General features: G+C 34.1%; 2 protein-coding genes and 2 long non-coding RNA genes across 5 annotated transcripts in view; all 4 read left to right on the forward strand.

The window, feature by feature from the left end:
- The window catches only part of LOC127872203 (uncharacterized), a 37,087-nt gene extending 28,630 nt beyond the window's left edge, over nucleotides 1-8,457 (forward strand). The window contains exons 22-32 of the mRNA XM_052415532.1: nucleotides 521-656; nucleotides 1,667-1,814; nucleotides 2,286-2,369; nucleotides 2,893-3,057; nucleotides 3,378-3,581; nucleotides 4,863-4,948; nucleotides 5,365-5,428; nucleotides 6,169-6,345; nucleotides 6,846-7,096; nucleotides 7,468-7,627; nucleotides 8,272-8,457. Of these exons, the coding sequence (XP_052271492.1) occupies nucleotides 521-656; nucleotides 1,667-1,814; nucleotides 2,286-2,369; nucleotides 2,893-3,057; nucleotides 3,378-3,581; nucleotides 4,863-4,948; nucleotides 5,365-5,428; nucleotides 6,169-6,345; nucleotides 6,846-7,096; nucleotides 7,468-7,627; nucleotides 8,272-8,457 (1,661 nt within the window). The remainder of the gene's footprint in view (nucleotides 1-520; nucleotides 657-1,666; nucleotides 1,815-2,285; nucleotides 2,370-2,892; nucleotides 3,058-3,377; nucleotides 3,582-4,862; nucleotides 4,949-5,364; nucleotides 5,429-6,168; nucleotides 6,346-6,845; nucleotides 7,097-7,467; nucleotides 7,628-8,271) is intronic.
- A 399-nt stretch (nucleotides 8,458-8,856) lies between these two features.
- Nucleotides 8,857-11,482, forward strand: LOC127874070 (uncharacterized). The gene is made up of 3 exons (XR_008046607.1): nucleotides 8,857-8,980; nucleotides 9,667-9,759; nucleotides 11,432-11,482. It is a non-coding gene; the product is annotated as an uncharacterized LOC127874070 (long non-coding RNA).
- A 1,897-nt stretch (nucleotides 11,483-13,379) lies between these two features.
- Nucleotides 13,380-15,085, forward strand: LOC127874068 (uncharacterized). The gene is made up of 3 exons (XR_008046604.1): nucleotides 13,380-13,510; nucleotides 14,259-14,372; nucleotides 14,993-15,085. It is a non-coding gene; the product is annotated as an uncharacterized LOC127874068 (long non-coding RNA).
- Nucleotides 15,086-17,344: 2,259 nt separating this feature from the next.
- On the forward strand, nucleotides 17,345-23,318 carry LOC127874064 (uncharacterized). 2 transcript variants are annotated; one of them, XM_052418177.1, is made up of 6 exons: nucleotides 17,345-17,488; nucleotides 18,165-18,275; nucleotides 19,880-20,003; nucleotides 20,955-21,099; nucleotides 21,925-22,243; nucleotides 22,536-23,318. In XM_052418177.1, exons 2-5 carry the CDS (start codon nucleotides 18,216-18,218, stop codon nucleotides 22,238-22,240), a joined length of 645 nt encoding a protein of 214 aa, XP_052274137.1. In that variant the 5' UTR covers nucleotides 17,345-17,488; nucleotides 18,165-18,215; the 3' UTR covers nucleotides 22,241-22,243; nucleotides 22,536-23,318. The 2 variants fall into 2 exon arrangements, with proteins under 2 accessions (XP_052274137.1, XP_052274136.1); XM_052418176.1 differs by lacking the exon at nucleotides 22,536-23,318 and having other exon boundaries at nucleotides 21,925-22,509.
- Nucleotides 23,319-23,497: the final 179 nt, after the last annotated feature.

The following is a 23,497-nucleotide window of genomic DNA, read 5'->3' on the forward strand; positions in this document are numbered from 1 at the left end:
TTTTGTTATATTCATAATACTTTATTTACATAAATTCGATTCAGACGTGCTGTGTAGTCTTGATGAATAAATATTTTGTCTACAATGCAGGCTTTCAATTGTAATGTTTGTTGTAAGTAATATTAAGTACTATGTGTGTGAGTGTTTACTAGAATTTCGCATGAATTTTCTTATTTGTCGTGTTAAGGTGAGTATGAAAAGGTGATACTACAAACTTTATTAAAATATCTTTGCACTTAAATGAATTTTGAGAGGGTCTCTAAGAAAGGCGTTACATTTGCAATTGTGACATGATGCATCATTATAATGGTCGAAGAAAATGTTTCTTGTGGAAACTCAGATAACCATCTTGAAATCTTTTGTTTCGAAATATTAAAGAAAACATCAGGGCCCTTTTTCATCAACCCATTCTTACACTAAAGATTACAATGTTCTACATGAATAATGATGTCAGTAGAGGTGATATATCCAAGTTTAAATATTGGGCCGAATGTTTTAAGAATATGATGTTACTTGTCAGGTATACCGGTTCCGATTTCCCCGGTGGATGTCGATCTTGAATGGACCTACAAACAGCAAACTGATGGATCGTACAAGTCGTTTGCAGAATGCCTGTTTGAAAACAAGAATGAAACGCAGTACTATTTTGTGGGATGGTGTGTATCTGATTAATTTATGTTAATGACATTTTATTTACTAAATATGTGAACATCTAACCAACCTGATCAATATACAAATTGTTATTAGCTGGAAATTAAAGCGAGTATATGCGATCTAATTACTTTTTTTAAAACATATACTAGACTGCAAGTTCAGAAAAAGTAATTGCAGAAAATAAACGACAAATGTTTTATTTATTTGCAAATTACTTTTTGATTTACAAATGAAAATTCCTTCGCGTACACAAGACATGTGCAATGTTTGGAATAGCCGTTCAGTCTATGCCGATTCGGTCATACGATACACAGACACACTTTTGGTTCTTAAACAAATACTAGTCAACGTGTCGGTGTAGGCGCTAACTTATCGTTAAAATGTCAATGAAGTAGACAGTAATTGATTGTTTCGATGACATATAACAATCTTTTAATTATAGTTTTAATATTCTTCGGCCGTATTCATATGCTGTTTAAAGTTTCGAGACTTAAATGTTTATATGAAATCGTATATACTCGTTTTAATATAGCTAGATGCCAGTTTATTATATATCTGGCTATTTTATCCAACGAATATGTCCTGCCTACCTATGTCTAGTATCATTGTTTGAAATTTAGACATGATAACAATAAAGTTTTCAATCTATAGTTTAAACTATTTGTTTACATTAATTTGTTTATGAAATTTAAATGCATCACATTCGAACAAGTTTTTTTTAGAACAAATATTAAATGACAGTTGACATGTTATTAGTACGTTTTATATTTTGGCTGATCAAAATTTTTCAATATGGTATCAATATTTCTTGCCATGTCTTGATCAAATTCACGCAAAACAATAGTTTAATGTAACGTACTAGTTAAAACGTAAGAATGTTATTTAGTACAAAGTCCTTAATTTATTTATGTATTGACACATGTTTCCTTTCTCAAAGTGGCAGTCCAATCAACGTTTGATCAAAAACGTTTTGTCATTTACTTTATAATATACGTGTGTGTGTGTGGTATAGGTACGTGGATGCCGTATCAACCCCGGTATACAAGACAGGCATATCCAAGGCAAACGTTGCAGGCTTCAACGCTGTATCCGTGTCCACTCTTATTGTCGCCTATCGCGCAACGTCAACGTTATCTCAAACATGTGCAATTAATCGCAGGGTACGTTCACGTATAATTGTTTTCTACTTCCGATTTTAAAAACCCAATATAACCCGTTTCATCATTATATTATACACAATATTGAATATGACAGTGTTATTTGAGCAATATTTGACTACATGACTGTAAAAAACGTTATATTTGACAGTTCTTAATAATATCGTATTGTATTAGTACATCAAATTTGCAGCGGTAAAGCGCAGTAATCAAGTGTTAATTATGAAAATCTTGGAAAAATTATATTTTGGTTCAGCTTTACTTCATAAAGAAATATGTGGAATCAGTAACTTTCACATTGACTTGGAATGTCGCGGATGTCTTAAAAAATGGTTAACATGCAGTCGTAAATATGCCCATAAACTTAACGAAACAGTGTACTCATTTGACATGAACCTGTATTGAACGCTGACTGTAGAGCCACCGCTAGGATATTTGATGGGCCTAAAGAATGACTAAATACTTACTTTTCAGTGGAAATGTGCAGTGACTGTTGTTGATTCCACCGGAAAGGCTCTTCTTCCTGCAGTAGCCAGCAAACATGAGGACATCATTAAGGTAGATTGCGTTTTAGTCTGTATTGTTTGCCATAGAGAATATTTAGTGAGTATCTAAATGACTCAGTCACTTAAGTTTCCTTAAGAAACTGCTTCAATACATAGAAAACGTCATTTGCATGAAACATCCTTAGTCTTGAAACAAACCCATGTAAATGAATAGATCGTGGTATATTCATATTTTGAATCAGTGTAACCTGGTTTTAGCATGCACTTTAGTAATTAACGGCATCAATACACAGAAATTCACGTTAATTTAACATTAAACAATTAGCTGTTTACCAAACCCATTTGAATGTGTAGACCGTGATGGAATTTATATTGAGTTTAACAACTGTTTTACGATGCAAGTTATTATTTGGTCTTCGTATTAAATTTATTTTTAAAAAGTACTTACCGAAACTCCTCCTATAAAGGACTTTTCTGACATAGAAGTAACGCCGAACAACAAAAATTATAACCACGTTTCTAATTATCGCACAAACAGGCATTATGCTTGTATATCTTTTTGTTATTTATTGTAGATTGAAACCACTTACGTAACTATGAACCGAGGGGCAAGTGCGGAAATCCAATATTCCGTCAACGTTCCTATCCTGTGTCAACCCGATAAACAATGTGGAATCAACGTAAAAGTGTATGATGAAAGTGACGACTACAAATGCGAAAACTCGACCGTTGCCGTGCGGGTAAGCGTCATTGTCTACAGATATTTCTTTTTCGAAAAATAAACGGCCAATAAAAGCATGTGTATTTTTTTTTAATTTCATCTTATTCAACTTCTCGTAAGACCCTAGTCAACCAAAGAAGCAGCGTATTTCTAAGGTTGAGAATGTTTTCCAATCGAGTATCTGACATTGGAACGTAAATAGAAATCATGTAAACTAAAACATAAGAACTAAACCAGTACAATAAAACGAACAGTAAAATCCAATTAAGCCACCTTTACGTTTACAAACTTATAATCTAAATAAATTATTTTAATGAAATTATATTTTCCTTCTTTCAGCACACAAAAATGTGCGGAGATGTCGTTTCGGGTGCCAATGCTACAACGAAATTAACAAACAGTTCGACGAATTCGATCAAGATAACCACAAAGAACAACAACTGGTTTGAGCTCAAGGACAACTTTACGCTTACCATGGAGGTTGAAGGCTTTGGAACAGTAGATGAATTTTGGGACAACTGTAAACTTGATACGAAAGTCAAGGTATTAATTCGTTCATATTGACAATGAACACAATAACTGACAAAATGCTTAAAACGGGGACTTTAGTTGTATCTTAAATACAGCCTTGACATCAAGAAGATTGCTATATTTTGTTTACATGTTGACGCTTGGTGATACGTTTTATATGAATCTATAAATGCGCCTTTAAATGTAAAATATTTCTGCTGATAAAATCATAATATGTTATTTTCAACGTTGAGATTTTCTTTTATAAATATATACGCAAAACACGTTTTTTTCCGACACTTACTCAATCTTAGTAATATTAGCCCTTTGTCGAGGAATCAAACCAATTAGTGTCGTGTTCTGAGAAAACAGGGCATAATGCTTGTGCGAAAAGTGTCATTCCAGATTAGCCTGTGCCTAAACTGGATTTTCGCTAAGACGAGACATCATTTAAACGAGAAATTGCATAAAAGCGGAAATTGTCGTCACTGATTAGCCTGTTCGGACTTCACAGGCTAATCTGGGATGACAATTTACGCACAAGCGTTATGCCCAGTTTTCTCAGAACACGACACATTAGGTCAACCAGTCATGTAGTGATGTATGAACTTACTACTGGCATCTTAAATTGCATTGGATTAAATGATATATAATCTTTATACAGTTAGTGTATCTCCATGTAGTTATATTAAGAACGTTCATAAAACGAGAATCGTATTCAATTTGTATGAAAAAATGATTGATGATCTATGCACCTTAATTAAAAAAATGTCAGGAGCAACAGTAAGTTCCTAAAAGTATTATAACCGTTAAAGACATGCCCTTTTGTAGGTAAAAAATATTTTTCAAACGTATTTATAATCGGCCGTGTCAGACGGATTGCGATTGCATGTTTGAATAGCTTTGAAACGACACCTAGTGCAGTGCATTAATGAATATATAATAAACGCCAAAGTATGCGGTTTATACTTTTTTTATTAAAACGCATTTGTTTAAGACTTTTATGTTTAGGGTTTAAGTATAAAACTGTCCACCGTAATATCACATCTTGAGATGATTGCAATCAAATGCATGAGTTACTATTTGAGTCAATAATGTTATCGCTGTTTAGAATTGGATAACAGTTTTATTAAAACACCAGGTTTATGTTTGTGTAGTTGTATAAGTTCCGATCAGTGTTTTTTCTTTCGTTAGAAGTTCAGCGGACGCCACATTTCAACAAAAAGTACTTAACTTAATTGTTAAGATTATACTTGTAAGATAAGCAATAACTAGTTACAATGTATTCAGTCAATATAGTTCATTGTTTGATAGGTCCATGTCGAAGACTACAAAAACTACTGGATGCATAACTACTGTTACGCAAATAACGATCCCAGAATTGGAACCTTCGACGGGGCGTAAGTTTACTTATAATTTAAAAACCATTGTGCTAGTAACGAATCATTCGTTTGTTTCTCTGATTTAAACAATATTATTAATTATTTGCTTACAATGCAAGTGACTTGTTCTATGAAAAATAATGGGTTTCGTGCAAGATAAAACCAAATGAATAAACTGTTTAGGACAACACATATTTTTATATGCTGTTCTTATATGATTCTTCAAGTTATAATATGTGTATATGCGTTGCGCTGATTTTCAAAAAAGACCAGAAAATGTTAAATATGATATTATCCCTTGGTTTATTTACCATAACCGCTCACTATTTCATAAACTATATTAAATTGAAAATAACACATGATTTTTTTTTTGCAAATAATGACGAAAAGTAAAAATATTACTATACATTATTTCCTAAAATTTACATTTCCAGATACTTCAGCTTGAACATGGCAGGGAACTATACGCTGTACAAACACAAAACTCTTCCCATTCGGGTAATGCATACCAACTTAATTTAGTTTACATGTTTCGTCATCTTATTTTGTTTCATCCTCAACGACTTCTGGTTTATTGAAAACCCGATATTTCTGTTCTATACGCCGGTTATAACCGAAGAAAAAAAACGTGACTACATATTACTGGAATACAAAATTGTATAATTAAATTAATGGTTTGCAGTTCAAGTATCTTATGATAAATTGCAATATTAACAGTTCTTATGGGTGAACATTAAAATCATGTCTATTTATCTGTGATTTCCTTATTTGTTGTATGATTTTTATGTTGCTACGCGATATGTCACAGCGATATGTGCATGTCAAATAGAGTTTGAAACTATACTAATAAAACAAAGAGAGTATATACATTATAAAATGTATAAAGGCTATAGCGAGTTGAAACAGAAAAGGTTCAATGTGAAGTTGTTTTAATATTAGTCGCAACTTATAAGTTGCTGACAAATAAGCCAACGGGCTTGAGTCCAAAGGTGAAATGGTGAAAAACGACAGCAAGTTTAGTTATCCAATCAATTCAATTCAAATCTTTAAGTGAAAAAAAACGAACGGCGATCTTTGTTTCTGAAACTGGTCTAACAATTGAAGAAGCCGCACTGCATATGTACAAAGGGTTTATAAAAACGGTTAAGGTTGAGCTAGTTATAAAAATCTAGATTTTAAGAAATATATATTTTGCATGTTCTTGATAATGATTATTTTCAATTGTTTGTCTCTGTCAGGTCGAAATAGAAACCGAGATATGCAATGGGGTAGGCGCTTGTACATGCGGTGTGACGGTGAATGCGGGCAAAGACGTGTTCGCTATCAACCACTGTGGGGGATACCACATGATCAAGACGATCCAGAACACAGAGAAGATCATGAGTGTTAGGGAACTCCCGGGGTACATGCATACTGTAAGTGAAGGATCATTTACTCAGAGAAACTGTATAAGAACGACTTTTCACTAATTAGTGTTGTATGAATACTTATGAATTCACTCATTCAGTAATTTTCTTGGACATCTAACATTGCGAATGATTCAAAATACATAATATTGAATACCAATTAAAGTTGTGGGAAGTAATAATTATCACACATTCCCTTATGGAATGATGCATACAACAAGATACGTTGTGCCAGAAATTACTTAATTTATATAGCAATATCCGAGGTGAAAATATCAACATGCCACACTTACCATATATGTATATTCGAACTTATCACACATTATGTTATTTAGTTCCACCTGCTGCTAGACATGAGGATAAGATGTCATTGATTCGAATATACTTGGAAATCTTTGCTTGAAAGTACATTGTATCACTCATTGCTGTGTTTAGTTATACCTACCGTTAAACACGAATCTGAGTGGAATTGCGTGAATGTCACACTTATCATTCATTCCGTTGTTTAGTTCTACCTTCCACAAGGCACCATGATTAACGTGGACTACCACGTGGGCGTGTTCTGGAAGACGATGAACGTTCAGATCTTCCCGTCTCCTGACGACATGGACGACACCGAAGGACTTTGTGGTAACTTCAACAATGATTGGAAGGACGACTTTACCCACAGGAACGGTACTGTCACCGTGCCAAAGGGAGAAAGGTACTGGGATTGGTTCTTCTCATTCGAAGACCCGAACGATTTCAGCGAGTCATGGAGGTGGGTTATATTTCTGGCTCGAATTGATTTATTGTTTTTAGTGAAATGTAGGAAAAAATAGTACTTTTAATATATAAATAAGCGAAACATGGATTTTGTTTTATGTTTTATTATTATGGAGAGAAAACAAAGACACATACTTATCACAATATAGTAAATATGTGTTCACGTGTTTACATGTTTAAATTGTTTTGTTTTTGTTTAAAAGATGAACGTACATTTTAGAAGAATTTGGAACATATAAGCATTATACCCTTTGCACACAATTAGTGATTGAGTTCAAAATAATTTCCGCAGCTTATTGTTGAAATCCAGCCAATTGCATTGACACACACATGCCGCATTTTGCGAACTAACATATGTCGTTTCAGAGAGGAAATTCCGTTATTAAAATTGGCCCAAGATGGTAATCTTGATAACGTTCTTAATCCATGGGACGATAATGCCAAGTACTGCGTGTGCCCACTGGTGGGTGGATTGCGTCAACCAATGTGCCACAGGAAGGAAGACAAGACGTGCACAAAGTCAAAGGTCTTTGGATTGTTCCTTTCATAAGCTTGTTTGGATTTGTCATTAACTTATATTTCAGTTTATGAGGGCGGCTAGTTACCTTACTCCTTACTTCAACATGCTCTGGGTTACGTAGTTTACCGGTACTAAGTGAACATACTTATTCCAGTAACGGATAGCTTAACTATTTCAATCATGCATACCGTGTACGTATTTTCATGACTTACATATCCACAGCAATTTAAAAGAAAACGTTCTTACTTATTTTAATATCGAGTTTTGTTTTATATGGTTTGGTTTTTCAGCGTAATAATATGCTTCTTATAGACCGACCAACATAGTTTAAAACCCGTGCCTAATAAACACATCCTCCAAATGTTTATCGCAACTCTAAGAAGCTTCTAAACATTTTTTTTTATTATTATTATTTTAAATCATGAACCATTAATAAAGGACCAAGCGATAATTATAATTCTTTTTCCAGGTGTAGCAGTGTTTTCAGTTTATTCTTCGTTAATAAATTTGACCTTTAATGTGTTGTTATGTTATAAATGGACACTTATGTGCAATGCTAAGGTTTTGTTCTTGTGACACAGTCAAAGTTTTCCGTTTAATATATTATGGTATAGTACTGTATCAATACATATATTGTGTATAAACCATAGGTCTACGCTGGCAAGGAGAAGGTGATCATTGGAGAGACGAAGCGGTCCGTGGATAGCCAGCACATGGACGACATTGCGGAACGATTGGGGATGTTGGGTAGAATGAGGGAGATGAACAAACTGCAGCGCAAAAAGGTGAACAATATTAGATGTAGATCGCCCTGTGAAAAAACAGTGCTACGATGACGCTTATTGATACGTGTTGCAGTATTAAATGCATGCAAATATTTTTAATAAGAAAAGGCTGAGCGGTTTTTAGTATTGATGATTGGTGTGTATATGAGCAGTGTACAATGGATAACAATTAATACATCGCAATATGGTTGAATACATACCAACAAGTTACAAACTGATATACTTAACCTTATCATTTATTTTGTGTAATTAGTCAGTAATAGAGTTGTCATATTGTGTGCCCATTCCGTGTTGAAAAACATTTTTTGTTTGCAAACATGCAGCTATGTGTATACGGATGCTGTCATTCAGTTGCTTGATCAGTAGCTTGTATTTGTAACAAAAATATTCGACCATCCGTTTTAACAGTCCACGTATTTTGTAGAGGGCAACGCCATCCAACTACACCACCGCACAAATAGACGATGCTAAAGCTAAATGCGAGGCATACTTAAAAGATGAATGCATGGATGGCATCACAATACTTGGAAATAAGACAGAGAAAAGCTCTTTGGACTGCGCCAGAGATCTTGTGGTATGGACATGGGAATGAACAATTGGATAATCGTAAATTAGTTTAAACCTATATATTTTATCTCGATTGCATATAAAACCTTAGGCTTATTAAAATGGTCCGTTTCCTTGGTAGAACCAGTACTTGGTGTATTTTAGGGAAATCTCAAGAATGTTCTCACAGTGGAGATCGAACCATTACCTCTTGGTCGCTAGACGGACACCATGACCACTATGAACGGCGACCTATCATATATTAAATGATGAAACGATAGTTGTATATTTAATTGTGTGTATTATGCAACAGGGGTATTTTAGAACATTTTACAATAGGTAAATATATATATATATAAAGCATGTAAAGTGTTGGTACAAATAAGCAACAACTTTTTAACGTAAACATTCAAGATGCATAGTATTTGCATTAAATGCATTAATATATTTGAAAATGTACAATAATAATACAATTTCAGAAGAAGAAAACATAATATAGTTTTCGCCTCTACTTTAACGTTGCAGTTCTAAAATATATATACGGTTTTAGTATATACACAGTAGATATATATATATATATATATATATATATATATATATATATATATATATATATATATATATATATATATATATATATATATCCATTTGTATTGAAATGACGATCTACCACGAAAGAAACCCGTAACAAGAACGCTGTTGCTTACTTTGCAGCTGAATCCAAACGCTTCCGATGCCCAGCAAGGCAGCTGTCGGGCCGTGAAGACCACAATAGTCACCACCTTTGTAAAGGACAAGGAAGCGCAGGTATTATATCGGTTAATTTTACCATATTACGGTTGCATGTTCACATATATACTCTTACCGTTGACGTATTACGAGTATTGTTAACAAATCGCGGTTACTGTGAACCTATTACAGAAACAGTTAACGCATTTTGGTAAATGTTAATGTATCTAGATTACTTTAAACATGTTACGGATATATCTTAAGTATATACGGTTACTGTTGCCCTATTATGGCCACTGTTAACTTATCGTGTTTGTTAACATATTATATTGACTGGTAAACTGCATCCGGATATTGTTAACGTATATACGGTTACTGTAAACGAATTACAGTTACTTTTAACTTAAAAAGGTTGATGTTTATGTATATACGGTGAGTGTTAATGTATTACGCTTATTTTTAACGATCAAATGTTACTATTTAAGTATATACGGCTACTGCTAAAGCAAAACGATTTATATTAACGTTTTACTATTTTTGTTAATTATTATCGTTCCTGTTCACTCTTAATGATTTATAAATAAGTATTATGGTTACTATTTTACGGTTATGTCAACGCAAAACGGGAACTGTTTTCGACTAAATTACTTACTTACTTATAAAAGTTGGTAATCACTTAATTATGGTTACTAAGATATAGAGGATATTGTTTGGATTTGGTGGAATATCGATTTTAATTGACAAGTGATCATAGACAACAAATATTTTCTATGATCACGAGTGAATTAAAATTGGCATTTCACTGAATCCAACACATTTTTCGTTTTATTTTATGCATTTTCCACCCTTAATTGACATTGTCAAAGAGTTTAACTTGAGAATTTCGCTGGAATAATGACGTCATTTGTAAAAAGAAATGACGTAATTTAACAGTAAAACAGTGGAAATTATTGATCCTTTTTACTGTAATTTTTCACTGTTTGAAACAGTGAATTATCAGTTTTTATTCACTGATATATATCTTCACACCACCGGAAAGCATAAAATAAATAAAGGTACCTGTTGACCAATTATGCGATAAAGCACTTACTCATACATTTTCATATACATGTAAACGGAAACCTATATGTTTATAAGTTATGCGCGATGTTGTGCCTGTTATACTATCCAAGTTCTTTAGAGAAGTTATGCTAAACAGTTTTTAAAAAATTATCAATTTGCCAACGTTTTCAAGATAATATTATTAACATCCTTTACCTTGCCTAATTGATACCGTAACTTTATGGACGATTTATTCAACCGTTTCTATTAGGATTGGTCATTTAAAACACGTGCTGATGCTTTCTTGACATGAAGCAGTGACACTAATATAACTGGGTTCCATTTCAACACTTGTGTACACAATTAAAGATACTGTCTCTCTCTTTGGCAATTGGCATAAAACAGACGCTATGAAACATATATGTGGCGTGTTCTGAGAAAACTGGGCAAAATGCTTGTGCGTTAATTGTCATCCCAGATTAGCCTGTGCCGTCCGCACAGGCTAATCAGGGACGACAATTTCCGATTTTATGGAATTCTTGGTTTAAATGATGTCTCTTCTTAGCGAAAATCCAGTTTAGGCGGAAAGTGTCGTCCAGGATTAGCCTGTGCGGACTGCACAGGCTAGTCTGGGATGACACTTTTAGCACAAGCATTTTGCCCAGTTTTCTCAGAACACGCTACATATATTCCTTTTTATGTTTTACAGGAGGTATACAAAGAACAATTCGATAAGGCAACGAAAATGTGCATCGACGACTGTAACGGGCATGGGAAATGCAATGGTTTGTTATTTACTATGTAACGGGCATGGGAAATGCAATGGTTTGTTATTTACTACATTTTCTTTTATAAAGGGGGTAACGGTGCAACATATTTTTATCAAACGCATTTTAATGTTAAGTCTAAATAAGGTTACCAGCATGATATGGCGTTACTTGCGAGGTAAATCATACATTAAGTGGAGGAATGGAACATAAACAATGTGAAACTCCAGTTTTTTTATAGAAGAGACAATCGTCTTGTTAGCGGAGTACCTATATTTATTGCCAATGAACACATGCAAAACAATTTTACGCAGCATGAAGGACAAAACCACAAAACAAACACTCATAAAAACGAACTATTGTTAAAGGTAAATTAAAGTAATTAAGGGTAAGAGCCTGTTTTATTAAGTCTAAACAACAAACTGGGCACAGACTTATAAACATAACATTTGAGTGATTTATATTGAAAAGCAACACCATTCAAATCAAAATGCTTTAAAGGCAGACTTGTTCATAGTTTGACAAAAAGACAATTTTGAAAAACATTTATACATTCGAAAACAATATGCATTACTTCCAAAAATGCAAGTAAAAACACCTTTCTAAGATTAATATTAATTAAAAATATTTGTTTGTTATAAATTGTTAATGAATAATCGTAAATCGAATGCCAAATTTGTTTAAGTATGTGTTATGCTTTTCATCGAAAATTTAGCAAACAAGTTGTCTACCAACATACCGTTGACATAACCCTCTAGATTAAAAAACCTGCGGAGTGTACTGGTTGGGGGTTAGCTTTTGCATTGAAAATGCTCAGGGTCTAACCCCAGGTAGAGAAACACAATTCCGTGTTATTATACTTTCAGACTAGTCTGAATATTACAGTTTTATTCGTGGATTTATTTAATGACATTTGTAAAATAATACGATCATCTGTGAACAAGTCATTTTAAAAGAAAAGAATCATCGCAGTAAGGGGAACAAATTCCATAATTACAATGGGGAACCATGATACACATTATAGTTGCCTCCCTTCCCTTTGATAAATAATTGGCTTCACACCGATTATAAAATAAAACGAACAACATGTAATTGTGTTGATTTGAGAGTGTTGTAACGCATTTTATGCATAAACAAATAATTACCTATAATGATTTTGATAATGAATGGTTATAAAGATTTATATGCCAAACCTACTAGTGCAATTGGAGATAATTTTTTTAATTAAACCCTCGTACAGACAAAGGCGCCTGCGACTGCACCGGGGACTACGACCCGCTGACGAACTGCTCCCTGAGCCGCAGTCAGAAGCCCACCCTGTCGGGCCTGAGCGGTGGTGGGCTCAAGGACGGCAAGTGTGACCGGAAGAAGACCGGCTGCAACGCGTTTACCATCGCCACAAGCGGATGTACGTCCTTAAGCAAATGCAAAACGAATGTTACCACGGTAAGCATCGATTTTCTGTTAAATATTTGTTTAAGGGTTAATGGTTTTACGATAAAATCGTTATTCTATATGCAATATAGATGCATTTGATTATTAATTTATATTTTCTAAATCGCTACACGCTTATTGCAATCTAAAAAACCTGATATCGATGCGTCACATTTATAAGAATTAAATTGACCTTGATATTGTATGGCAATTTACCAAAATAACACGTATACACGATCACAATATGAAACATACAATTAAAAAAATCATCTTCAAGGGAAGTTCACGGCAAGCAATTTGGTTATACACAGTTGTATTAATTCCGTCAAGGCAAACTTGCCTGCTAAAATGAATGTGTTTTGTTAGATAAAACAACTCATAGATGTCAATAAACCCAAGTAAAGGGACATTTCACATGCTTGTATTTTGTATGAATTTCATAGCACTACAGTGATGGAACAAAAGTATCTTCAGAAAAGGAGCAATCCTGTACATGTAGTAACGGTTTTGATGTCGAGTATGACGTCAGTGCCTTTACAGGTGTCCGTAGACGTCGATCCAGTGACACTGCGTCTCTTGGAACAACGGTATTATTGTTGGCTTTCATCTACAAAACTGTCTTATATTTTACTGTCTATTTGATTAGAAGCCAGGTAGAGTGACTCTTTTGGCACCCCGAAAACCTTTTTACAAAATAGTGATAGTAAGGTTTCATTGTGATATCTTTTTAACAGATTGTCCACTAGTATGTGATATTTTAAAGAACGAGTATTGGGTGTAATGTTTGCGAACTTTATTTAAATGAACCTATTTTCAGTTAGCATACATTATACCATACATTGACATCAATACTAATGTAATCGCGCAGTGATTTCGGTATTGTGAATGCTAGTATGGCTCATTGGGTCATTGTCGACCTGAAATGGCTTGAAGTCACCCGGGGTGACTAGAAGCCGATTCCCTGGGTGACATAAAGCGGCTTGAAGTCACCCTAGGGTGACTAGCGTCGGCTTGAAGTCACATGAATCGGCTTCTACATGTAGTCACCCCCGGGTGACTTCAAGCCATTTCAGGTCGACAATGACGCAATGAGCGTTACCTTGTAGACTTTGTACGATATTAGTGATCAGTATAAGATAACAAATGACTAATCCATTTACGAAATAAGATTGAACACGTATACGTCTTTCAGAAACCTAGTGTTATTTGTTTTGTTGAGTTGCATTGTAAAATGCCACTGAATATCCCACTGTTGTTCGCTGGAGTTAGCGCATATAGTTGACGTAAAAACAAATCTAAAGGCGGTTTAATTGTGGTTTCTCGTTTTCTGTAAAGGTTGGCGTCGCAGTCAGCAATGACGGCAGTACATACAGTGACTCAGCGTCCTCCGTGAATATAATTCTGGACAGCACTTGCATCACAAGCGATGGAACAAACTTTGTGCTCGCCGTAGGTTATGTTATATTGACCTAAATGCAGTACAATTTCCTTATTACAATATAAGCCATAATTTGCGGTATATGTTTATGTTGTGCCTCGGGATTTGGTATACATTATAATTTCCCAGTGCTATTCGAAGACATGTGCATTTGTTTCTTGTTCAAAAGTCATACTACAATTACTACCAATAACTACTATAAAATGTTATCATCAATCGTTAAATTTCCTTTTTATTATTTACGCCTTCACATGTGAATTAGAGTTTTAGAATAATACTTCACTATTCCCCTTTCAGTTTTATATTGTAGCACCAAACAGCCAGAAAAAACCGTTACATATCTTTAGTGCATTGTATTCCTTAAATTGATATTTAACAATTTAAGTACCCATATGTGTTACATGTTAATTTTGTGTTAAACAACTATTTGAGTCTTGCTCCGTGAACACGGCGAGACTCAGGGACGAACTTTTCCGCCTTAACTGAATTTTCGCTAAAAAGAAACTTTCTTTAAACGAGAATTTTATAAAAGCAAAAAGTATCGTCGGTGTCAAAACAGGCTAATCTGTGACGACACTTTAGGCACATACATTAAGCATTTCTTAGAGCAGGGAAAATTTCTATTTTTAAGGCTGAATACTGTCTCATTGACGGCGTGTGCTATGCTACTGCGAGCACATCAAATAATGGTTGTTATACCTGTGATATGGCCAACAGATTTAAATGGACAATATCTGTAAGTAACGTTTGACTTATTGTTGGTTTTTTGCAATTTATAATATTACACTTTTTATGCGCGTGATTTTAAGTTTGTTTATAAAGATGAAATACATGATTTCAACGCAGAATATAGTAAAGCAATTAATATGTTATATGTTCATTAGTATCGATTGATATTGCAATGAATGGCTATATATATATATGTGAAAACACTAATTTACTATTAGTATATAATTACATTATACCTGATAAGTCACTGTTTATAAAAATCGTAATAACGAGAAAACACCTTTTATTCCAGTTAAAAATCTCGATTTCAAAGATCATTTTTATATTATATTGACACTTCAAAACCATTATCATGAGAGAAATGAAGTTTAATTACAATTGTTAAATGAGAAAATTCTATCTACAAATTGTTACAGATTGGTTTCTGCGAGATTGGTGGTATTTGTTACCAAACGTTCAACGCTAAATCTTTAGCCCTATCATGCCTCACCTGCGTACCAACAACGAGTCAAACAGAGTTCACACAGACGGTTAGTTAGAGTAGCTTCTCTTTTCCTTTGCTAACAGAGTTCACTCAAAAGGTTAGTTAGAGTAGTTTCCCTTTTGATAAGTCAAACAGAGTTCACCCAGACGGTTAGTTAGAGTAGTTTCCCTTTTCATTATCTAATAGGTTACAATATACTAAATAATCGAGTCATGAAGGGCTGTACTCTCTAAAAAAACCATCATATTTTTTTCGAAGGCATGTTTTACAATTTAGGCTGTTGTTCTGGTTTTATCGTCTGGAGATATTGCAAGGGTAAGCATATGTGTTCACTACTAAATCTCTGAAATAGGATAAAGTTAGAGATTAAAGTAAAAATTGGTACTGAAAAAGGTTACAATCCACTAGAAAACGGCAGAAAAAAAGAAGGTGCAAAAACAGTCGATTTTGATTTGAGTCGAATTCTTTTTGTTTTGAACATGACATATCTTTTTTATTGCTTAAATCGATTCAGATAAGAATGCCCGTTAAGAAAAGGTTTGGTTATGGGGGTCTCTATGTGCAAAATGTTGTATTTATTTTTGGTCAAAGTTGTCGCTTTTACATTGAAACATATAAGGAAACTATTTAGTATATTTTGACCTAAACGCAAAACAGGCCCCGTCACAAAGGATCAGTATTTTCAAAAAATCACCATTTTCTGTGCGGGGTTTCGTGCGTTGTTGTAAGTTTCACGGAATAAGTGCGTTTTGTGGCGTGAATTTAACGAGAATTTCGAATTTTTAAGAAAAAAACAACAGATATTTCAGTGGAAAAAAACAACAAAAAGTTTATTTCTTCGTCGACATAGCATATACACATATTTCAGTATTTTGATTGATTTGTATTATTTAGGTGTGTGTTTTTGCTCTTGAACGCCCTTTATAAATCAAAGCAACGACAGCACAAGCCAGATGGCTTATAAGGCGTTATTATAAAATGCATTTTCAAGCATTTCTTGTTGAAAGATCGATCTGAAATTTGGCATGCACATTGAAAATAGGTAAATTATTATTCAGAAGTGCATATTTTACGCAATTTTAACAGTTCAGGCTGTCTAATAGGTTACACTATACTTAATAATCGAGTCATGAAGGGCTGTACTCTCTCTAAAAAAACACATCATATTTTCCTCGAAGGCATGTTTTTCACTTTAGGCTGTTGTTCTGGTTTTATCGTCTGGAGATATTGCTAGGGTAAGCATAGGTGTTCACTACTAAATCTCTGAAATAGGATGAAGTTAGAGATTAAAGTAAAAATTGGCACTGAAAAAGGTTACAATCCACTAGAAAACGACAGAACAAAAAGAAGGTGCAAAAACAGTCGATTTTGATTTGAGTCGATTTTTTTTTTTGGTTTGAACATGACATATTTTTTTTTATTGCTTAAATCGATTCAGCTAAGAATGCCCGTTAAGAAAAGGTATGGTTATGGGGGTCTCTATGTGCAAATTGTTGTATTTATTTTCGGTCAAAGTTGTCGCTTTTACATTGAAACATATTAGGAAACTATTTAGTATATTTTGACCTTAAGAGAGTTCACTCAGACGGTTAGTTGGAGTAGTTTCCTTTTTCATTAGTCAAACAGAGTTCACTCAGACGGTTAGTTAGAGTAGTTTCCCTTTTCATTAGTCAAACAGAGTTCACTCAGACGGTTAGTTAGAGTAGCTTCCCTTTTCATTAGTCAAACAGAGTTCACCCAGACGGTTAGTTAGAGTAGTTTCCCTTTTCATTAGTCAAACACAAGGGAATACACAATATAACTCTGCAAATGTTGATATATGGAATGTTTTATGAGACATATTGTTCTACCTTCTACTTAGCCTATATTTAATTGTCAAATGTATTCTGAAGAAATGCACCTTGTCCACGAACTGTATGTAAATCTTATGTTTTTCCTCTTCAATTAAGATTGTCTTGTTACGATGACTATATATTGCTATAAAACATACACCCAAACCTCATTCTTGTGAACTCAATTTATGCACTTAAATTGTGTTGTTCACAGCTGCCCAGTCTGATCAGGAGCTACCCTGTCCGCTTAAAAGTCACGCATGGTATCGAGGTTTCATTAGCGAACAGCGTTACTACTGAACAACTGTTGTCTGAAGCTACGCTTCCCGAATATTACAGAATACTCATTTTCGCATGACGTGGGTCATATAATGGTGGTTCAATCCACTTGTTGGAAAAACCTATTACGAGCCTCAGTACTTTAACTGTCAAACCAATAGCATTCGTCGGAGTATACATGTCTTAGATTTCAGTGAGTCCTCTCAACCACGAAATAAAATGTGCAACGAATGTTCAAGATCGAAGTCTTATATCAAACAATGTAAACAAATCAAATAATTTGAGATCAAACGATTAATCCACGAAATTTAATGTCATAGAAAATGAATGAATATATATTATGCTGTTTTACGATGGGAAAATCATTAGTTGAAATTCTCAATCGAGAACCTAAGTGAAATTATTACGATAGGTCAATGATTTGATTGACCAAAGCAGACGAACGACATGCCTTTATGTTATTCTTTACACTATTTCAGGCTGATACATGTGTCATCGATAATCAATGTTATAATAACAACGGATTCGATATGGCAACACCCTGCCGGTATTGCAACACTGGCAAAACAGCTACGTCATGGACAATGAAGGTTGGATACTGAAGACATTTCTACAAATAAGCCTTGCTATGGGAAATCGGTTGTTAATGTATGCGTGAAAAGTACTTCGCCAGATTAGTCTGTACAGTATGCACAGGATAATTTGGAACAACAAAGCCTCGTTTTCCCAGAGCGACGCTAAATATTGTTATATTTGGAACGTTTAATTTCGTCTTTAGTCGTTTAGCTATCATTATTATTATTATTATTATCAATGATAATGTTACTTTAAAGTAACAATGTTCATTATTATCGAAGTACGTCTTGGCCCAGACCTTCGCCAGGATAATATATTTGTAGTGTCCGTTCTCCTTTCTTGTGAAAAGTGTTTAAATCGAAGAGTGTCACAACTGATAAGTCTGTTAAGACTGCACATTATAATTTGGGAATATACTTTACGCACACGCATTCAGCGCGGTTTTACCAGAAAGAGGCTAAATAAGTTTCGAATTAAACTTAAACTTAAACTTGCTAATTTGATGAAACGCCTATTTATATAATTATATTCAATGGCGTTGTACAAAACATATATATGTACATAAAATTGATTAACATAAGAGGTATTGATAATATTATGCAGCATTAATTAAAGGATTAATGATCTTAAAATGTGTGATATAAATAATAATGCTCGGAACTTAAGCAATAAAACGATACCGGCTACACTATTAAAACACAGTAAAAGTAAAATATTATGTAATAAATTGATATAACTAGAGTTAAAACAATAATTATAATGATAATATGAGCAAATATTTGGCAACATAAAGACACTGTATTTCATTAACTAAAAGGATACGTAAAAGGATATTTCTGCACTATGGCTGTCGGATCCCACAGCTACCGGTCACTTGTCATACTTAAGGACACTTCTTTTGGGTTTTAACCTTATTTGAACTATCGTGACTACAAGTCACAAATAGACTGACCAAGTGTGACTACAAGACACAACTTGAAGGTTAAAATTACAGCGTGACTATAAGACACAGCTAGAAGGCCTAAGCATGACTAAAAGACAGCTGGTTGATGTACCTCAATCATTGAGCAAAGAAGCCCTAATGATTCTTGGTTACCAGTCACTTGTACAATAAATATTTTTTTAATCACAGGTATTCAAATTAAAATAGGTTGTAAAAGTCTTTGAAGAGAATCGTTTTCAAATTCCTTTTGAAAATGTTTATTGATGCGGAAGTCCGGATTCTTGATGGAAGGTCATTCCACAGTTTCGGACCAACAACTCCGAAACTCCTGTCCATGAAAGTTTTTCTCTTTGTGCGTTTCGCGATAGGCGTTTTACTATTTTTTTGTTTAAACATCTTATAATTAAAATACACGATATTTATATCACGTTTTCCCTGAATATAACTTCCATCAACAATAATATAGTATTTGAGAAAACAGAAGGTCTTCTGACGGAACATCCTGATGTTAAGATGTATACTTGAAATGATAACTGAGCATGTAGCAAACAACTATTAGAATATATGCTTAACGATATATGCCATTGTTTATATTGTGTGATAAATATACCGTACGTGTTTTAAATATCTCGGTATTTATTATTGTAGTTTATATTACTTTTTTTTCATAAACAGGACGACACCTGCTTTATTTCGGATGGTTGCTATAGCGACAAGGCCGATAATCCATCGAACGGTTGTCTGTATTGTGACTCCAAAAACTCTACCAGCGACTGGCAGACTTATACGAACAAAACAGGTGAGGATACGAAAGTTTAAAAATGTGTGTTCATTTATTGAGCCTCGTTCTTTACAAACTGGGCTTAATGCATGTTGGTAAAATGTCAACCCAAGTAATCCTGTGTTGTCCGCGTACGGAATGTTCCGTTTAAAGGAATAATCTTCTAAACACAAATCCAGTTCTGGAGGAAAGTGTAGTCCCTGATTAGCCCATGCAAACTGCACAGGTTAATCTGGGACGACACCGTATGCAAATGCATAAAGCTCAGTTTTCCCAGAACGAGGCTCAACTGATTCACGTTTATATATTTTGCGTTACAAAAGTAATTTCTTTCTTAAATAAACGTTTCAGCGTTTGCTTTAATTATGAAAGCAATGTGCAGTGCTTAAAACTTGTTACACGAACAGATACAGTTTCGTGCAAAAAAACGAGAATGCCAGAATGTCAACCTTTGTTACAAATTAATACTCTCCAACCAAATCGTCACATTTGCTAAAAAATAATATTGTTCGCCATCATAATCGTAACTTTGATTTCAGACTAAAATTATTTGTTCTTCAGCATGATGGTTCATGTCACTACAAACTTGTTTTACATTATAATGGCAAATTTTAATGGCAATCAAATTTTTCCCATCATTATATCAACTCTTGCTACAAACTGATATTGTCTTGTATATTAAAATGTCGCTTTTGTCCACGAGAATGTCAACATTGTTACAAACGGATTACTTCTATCAGAATGTCAAGATGTGTATATCTTAACTTGACAGTATTAAATGTGTATCTTTGCTAGTTTAGTTTTCAATAGAAAAGTTCAAGCTACAGCAAATAATACACACCTGTGTTATGAGTGTAGCGTCGTTAATGATACATGCTAATTTTTACTGAACTAATACAGCACTCAGAAAAATTAAAATCCGTTTCCATCAGCAAAGTAACTTAAAAAAAAGATATTGTTTCGCCTCAGAATGCCAATCTAAAGAAAAAGCCGGTGTATCTGGAGGAATCATCGCGGCCGCTGTGATCGTCCCCATTCTGGTGTTGGTGGGAGGTATCGCCACTGGAATCTTCATCTACAAGAAAATGCAGACGAAAAAGATAATGGATGCAAGGTACGGGCTGTAATTTCCCTCTGAGATGATATCTTTAGTGAGTGTTTTCGAGCGACTAAATTTGCAAATGAAATGTACTTGCTTTTGCACCGTAGAAATAGTTCTTGTATTTTTATGTCCGCTATCTTTTACTGAAAGTTCATGAACTAAAAAATACACATGCCTTACTTAATACAATTGGCGATGCCTCACTTAATACAATTGGCGAAATATTTAGCACGTTGAATATTGAATGGCACGAATTTTAAATGCGGTAATATGGCGTCTCTATAGACTTAGACATTAGTCCTAAGAATAAGATATGTATTAAAATAGGTTATGTCGAAGACCATATGCAAAGCCGTGTTTGGTTTTGACTTAACCAACAATAGTCGGTTAAAGATCGATTTCTTATTTCCGATGAGATTTTCGGATTCCATATTTGTTTTAAAAGATTCAATCATTGTGAGGCATTTTGCAACTTTCTTAGCATATATAAAGAGAATGTGCTTTGAAATATTCTTTAACCATGACTAAGTCGTGTTTGTGTATAGTGCGAATGCTGAAACATTGTAGATCTTCTATGTTAGCCAGACTGTTTTTATTTTGTGTCTAGGTTCCATATGTTAGGCCCATCCAACATTTTGACTTGGCTTATTTAAAGTTTGTTCCAAGCAATAGTCAATGTTTTGTTGACAGTGTTTCATCCTAGTACAACTATTGCAATTTATAAATGCTCTGCATGGGAAATCTGCTTTAAACCTCCGCGATCATAAATGTGCAAATAATGGATGTATACTTAAATACAAAAATAATCTCAATCAAAAGCATATTGAATCTTTTTAGGATGAATGGCAGTTTGTACGACGAAACACCAAAGAACGGTCGTTTTCGAACACGCGTCACGCCCACACCCTATGATCCGGTGATTCCCGCAACGCCCTACAACCTCCCGAAAGATGAAGTTAACCCGGACAAACTGAACAGTAGCCCGGACAATCTGTACTCCGACGACCAGACAACCCTGTTGAATCTGACGCCTATCGCGGCCCCTAAAATGCCGACGGTGCCTACCATTGGAGCCACTTTCCCGGCGCAACAAATGTCCAGCGCCGGCCGCTCCAACATTATGTTGAGCCTTGCCGACGAAACCAAAGAATGAAAAGTGATGAAACAACTCAAATTGATTGAACAATATATTATAGTTTTATAATTTTCTTTTCGATATCTATGCTTGTTCTTCCCCATGTTATTTCATCTTTTTCTTTGACTATGACTTCTTTTACGGCCACTCCAACACTATGTTAAGCCTTGCCGACGAAACCAAAGCTTACACTGTGATGAAACTACCGAATTTGACTAAAAAAATATATTATAGTTTTAGCATTTTTTTATATATTGATGTGTGTTGTTCCCCACCATAATTTTTCCTCTTTTTTTCTTATTTAACTTTACAGAGATGGAGATATTTCACGAAGCCGGAGACCAAAGCTAAAACTGTGATGACACAACCAAATTTGACTGAACAATGTATTAAAGTTTTATTATTTTGTTTTCAGTATATATGATTGTTGTTACCCATGTTGTATTATCCTTTTAAAAATAATTCTCCATCGTTCGTTTTAACCTTTTTGCAGTAACTGATTACTCATTTTTTGTTGACTGTTTTTTAATAATATAACTCTTATCGCGTAATACTGTATAAATTAACAGATACTTGGTCACAATTCGTATGATGACCTTTTTCAGACTAATTCAAACGGTTCTTACGTATATCACCACTGCTGTATAATATTAATCTTAGTTCTTTTCATTTTGTCACCCATTTTGTGTCCCAGCGCCTTTGAAACAACCTAGCTTAATGTAATCACCTTTATATTCAACTTTTCTATGCTTTATATGTTTCTCTATCTTTCACCCTGATATGTTTACAGGCTGGTCCTGTACCTTAATAAGTTTCGTTTTCGAGGCGTGATGCTCCACAATGGTTCTTGTTAAGGAAGAACATTTTTACATAAGTCGATAATGACATAGTGAAACGAAAGTTTGTTTTGGAAACAAAAGTCGTTAAACACTTTAATGACGTAGCTAAAAGTAGAATAACTTTCGAAACGAAAGCCGATGAAACAACTTTGGAATACGAAAGACTAATGTTAAACGAATTCTATTACGAATATAAACTTGGTATGAGAAGTGATATACATAAAAAAGGAAAGTCCAATAACATTTTTATAATATAGAATTTGGAAGGATAATATTTGAACGAAAGTCGGAAACCACTTTCGTACGGTAAAAAAGGAATTACTCTTTTGGCAATGTAAATCGATTAACATTTTTAAAAGTCGGTAAATGAAGTGTTCTTCAGACGAAAGATGAAATCAATAGATAAGTTATATTTTATTATATTTGTTTTACAACA

Source organism: Dreissena polymorpha, chromosome 3 (genome assembly GCF_020536995.1).
Source record: "Dreissena polymorpha isolate Duluth1 chromosome 3, UMN_Dpol_1.0, whole genome shotgun sequence".
NCBI lineage: Eukaryota > Metazoa > Mollusca > Bivalvia > Myida > Dreissenidae > Dreissena > Dreissena polymorpha.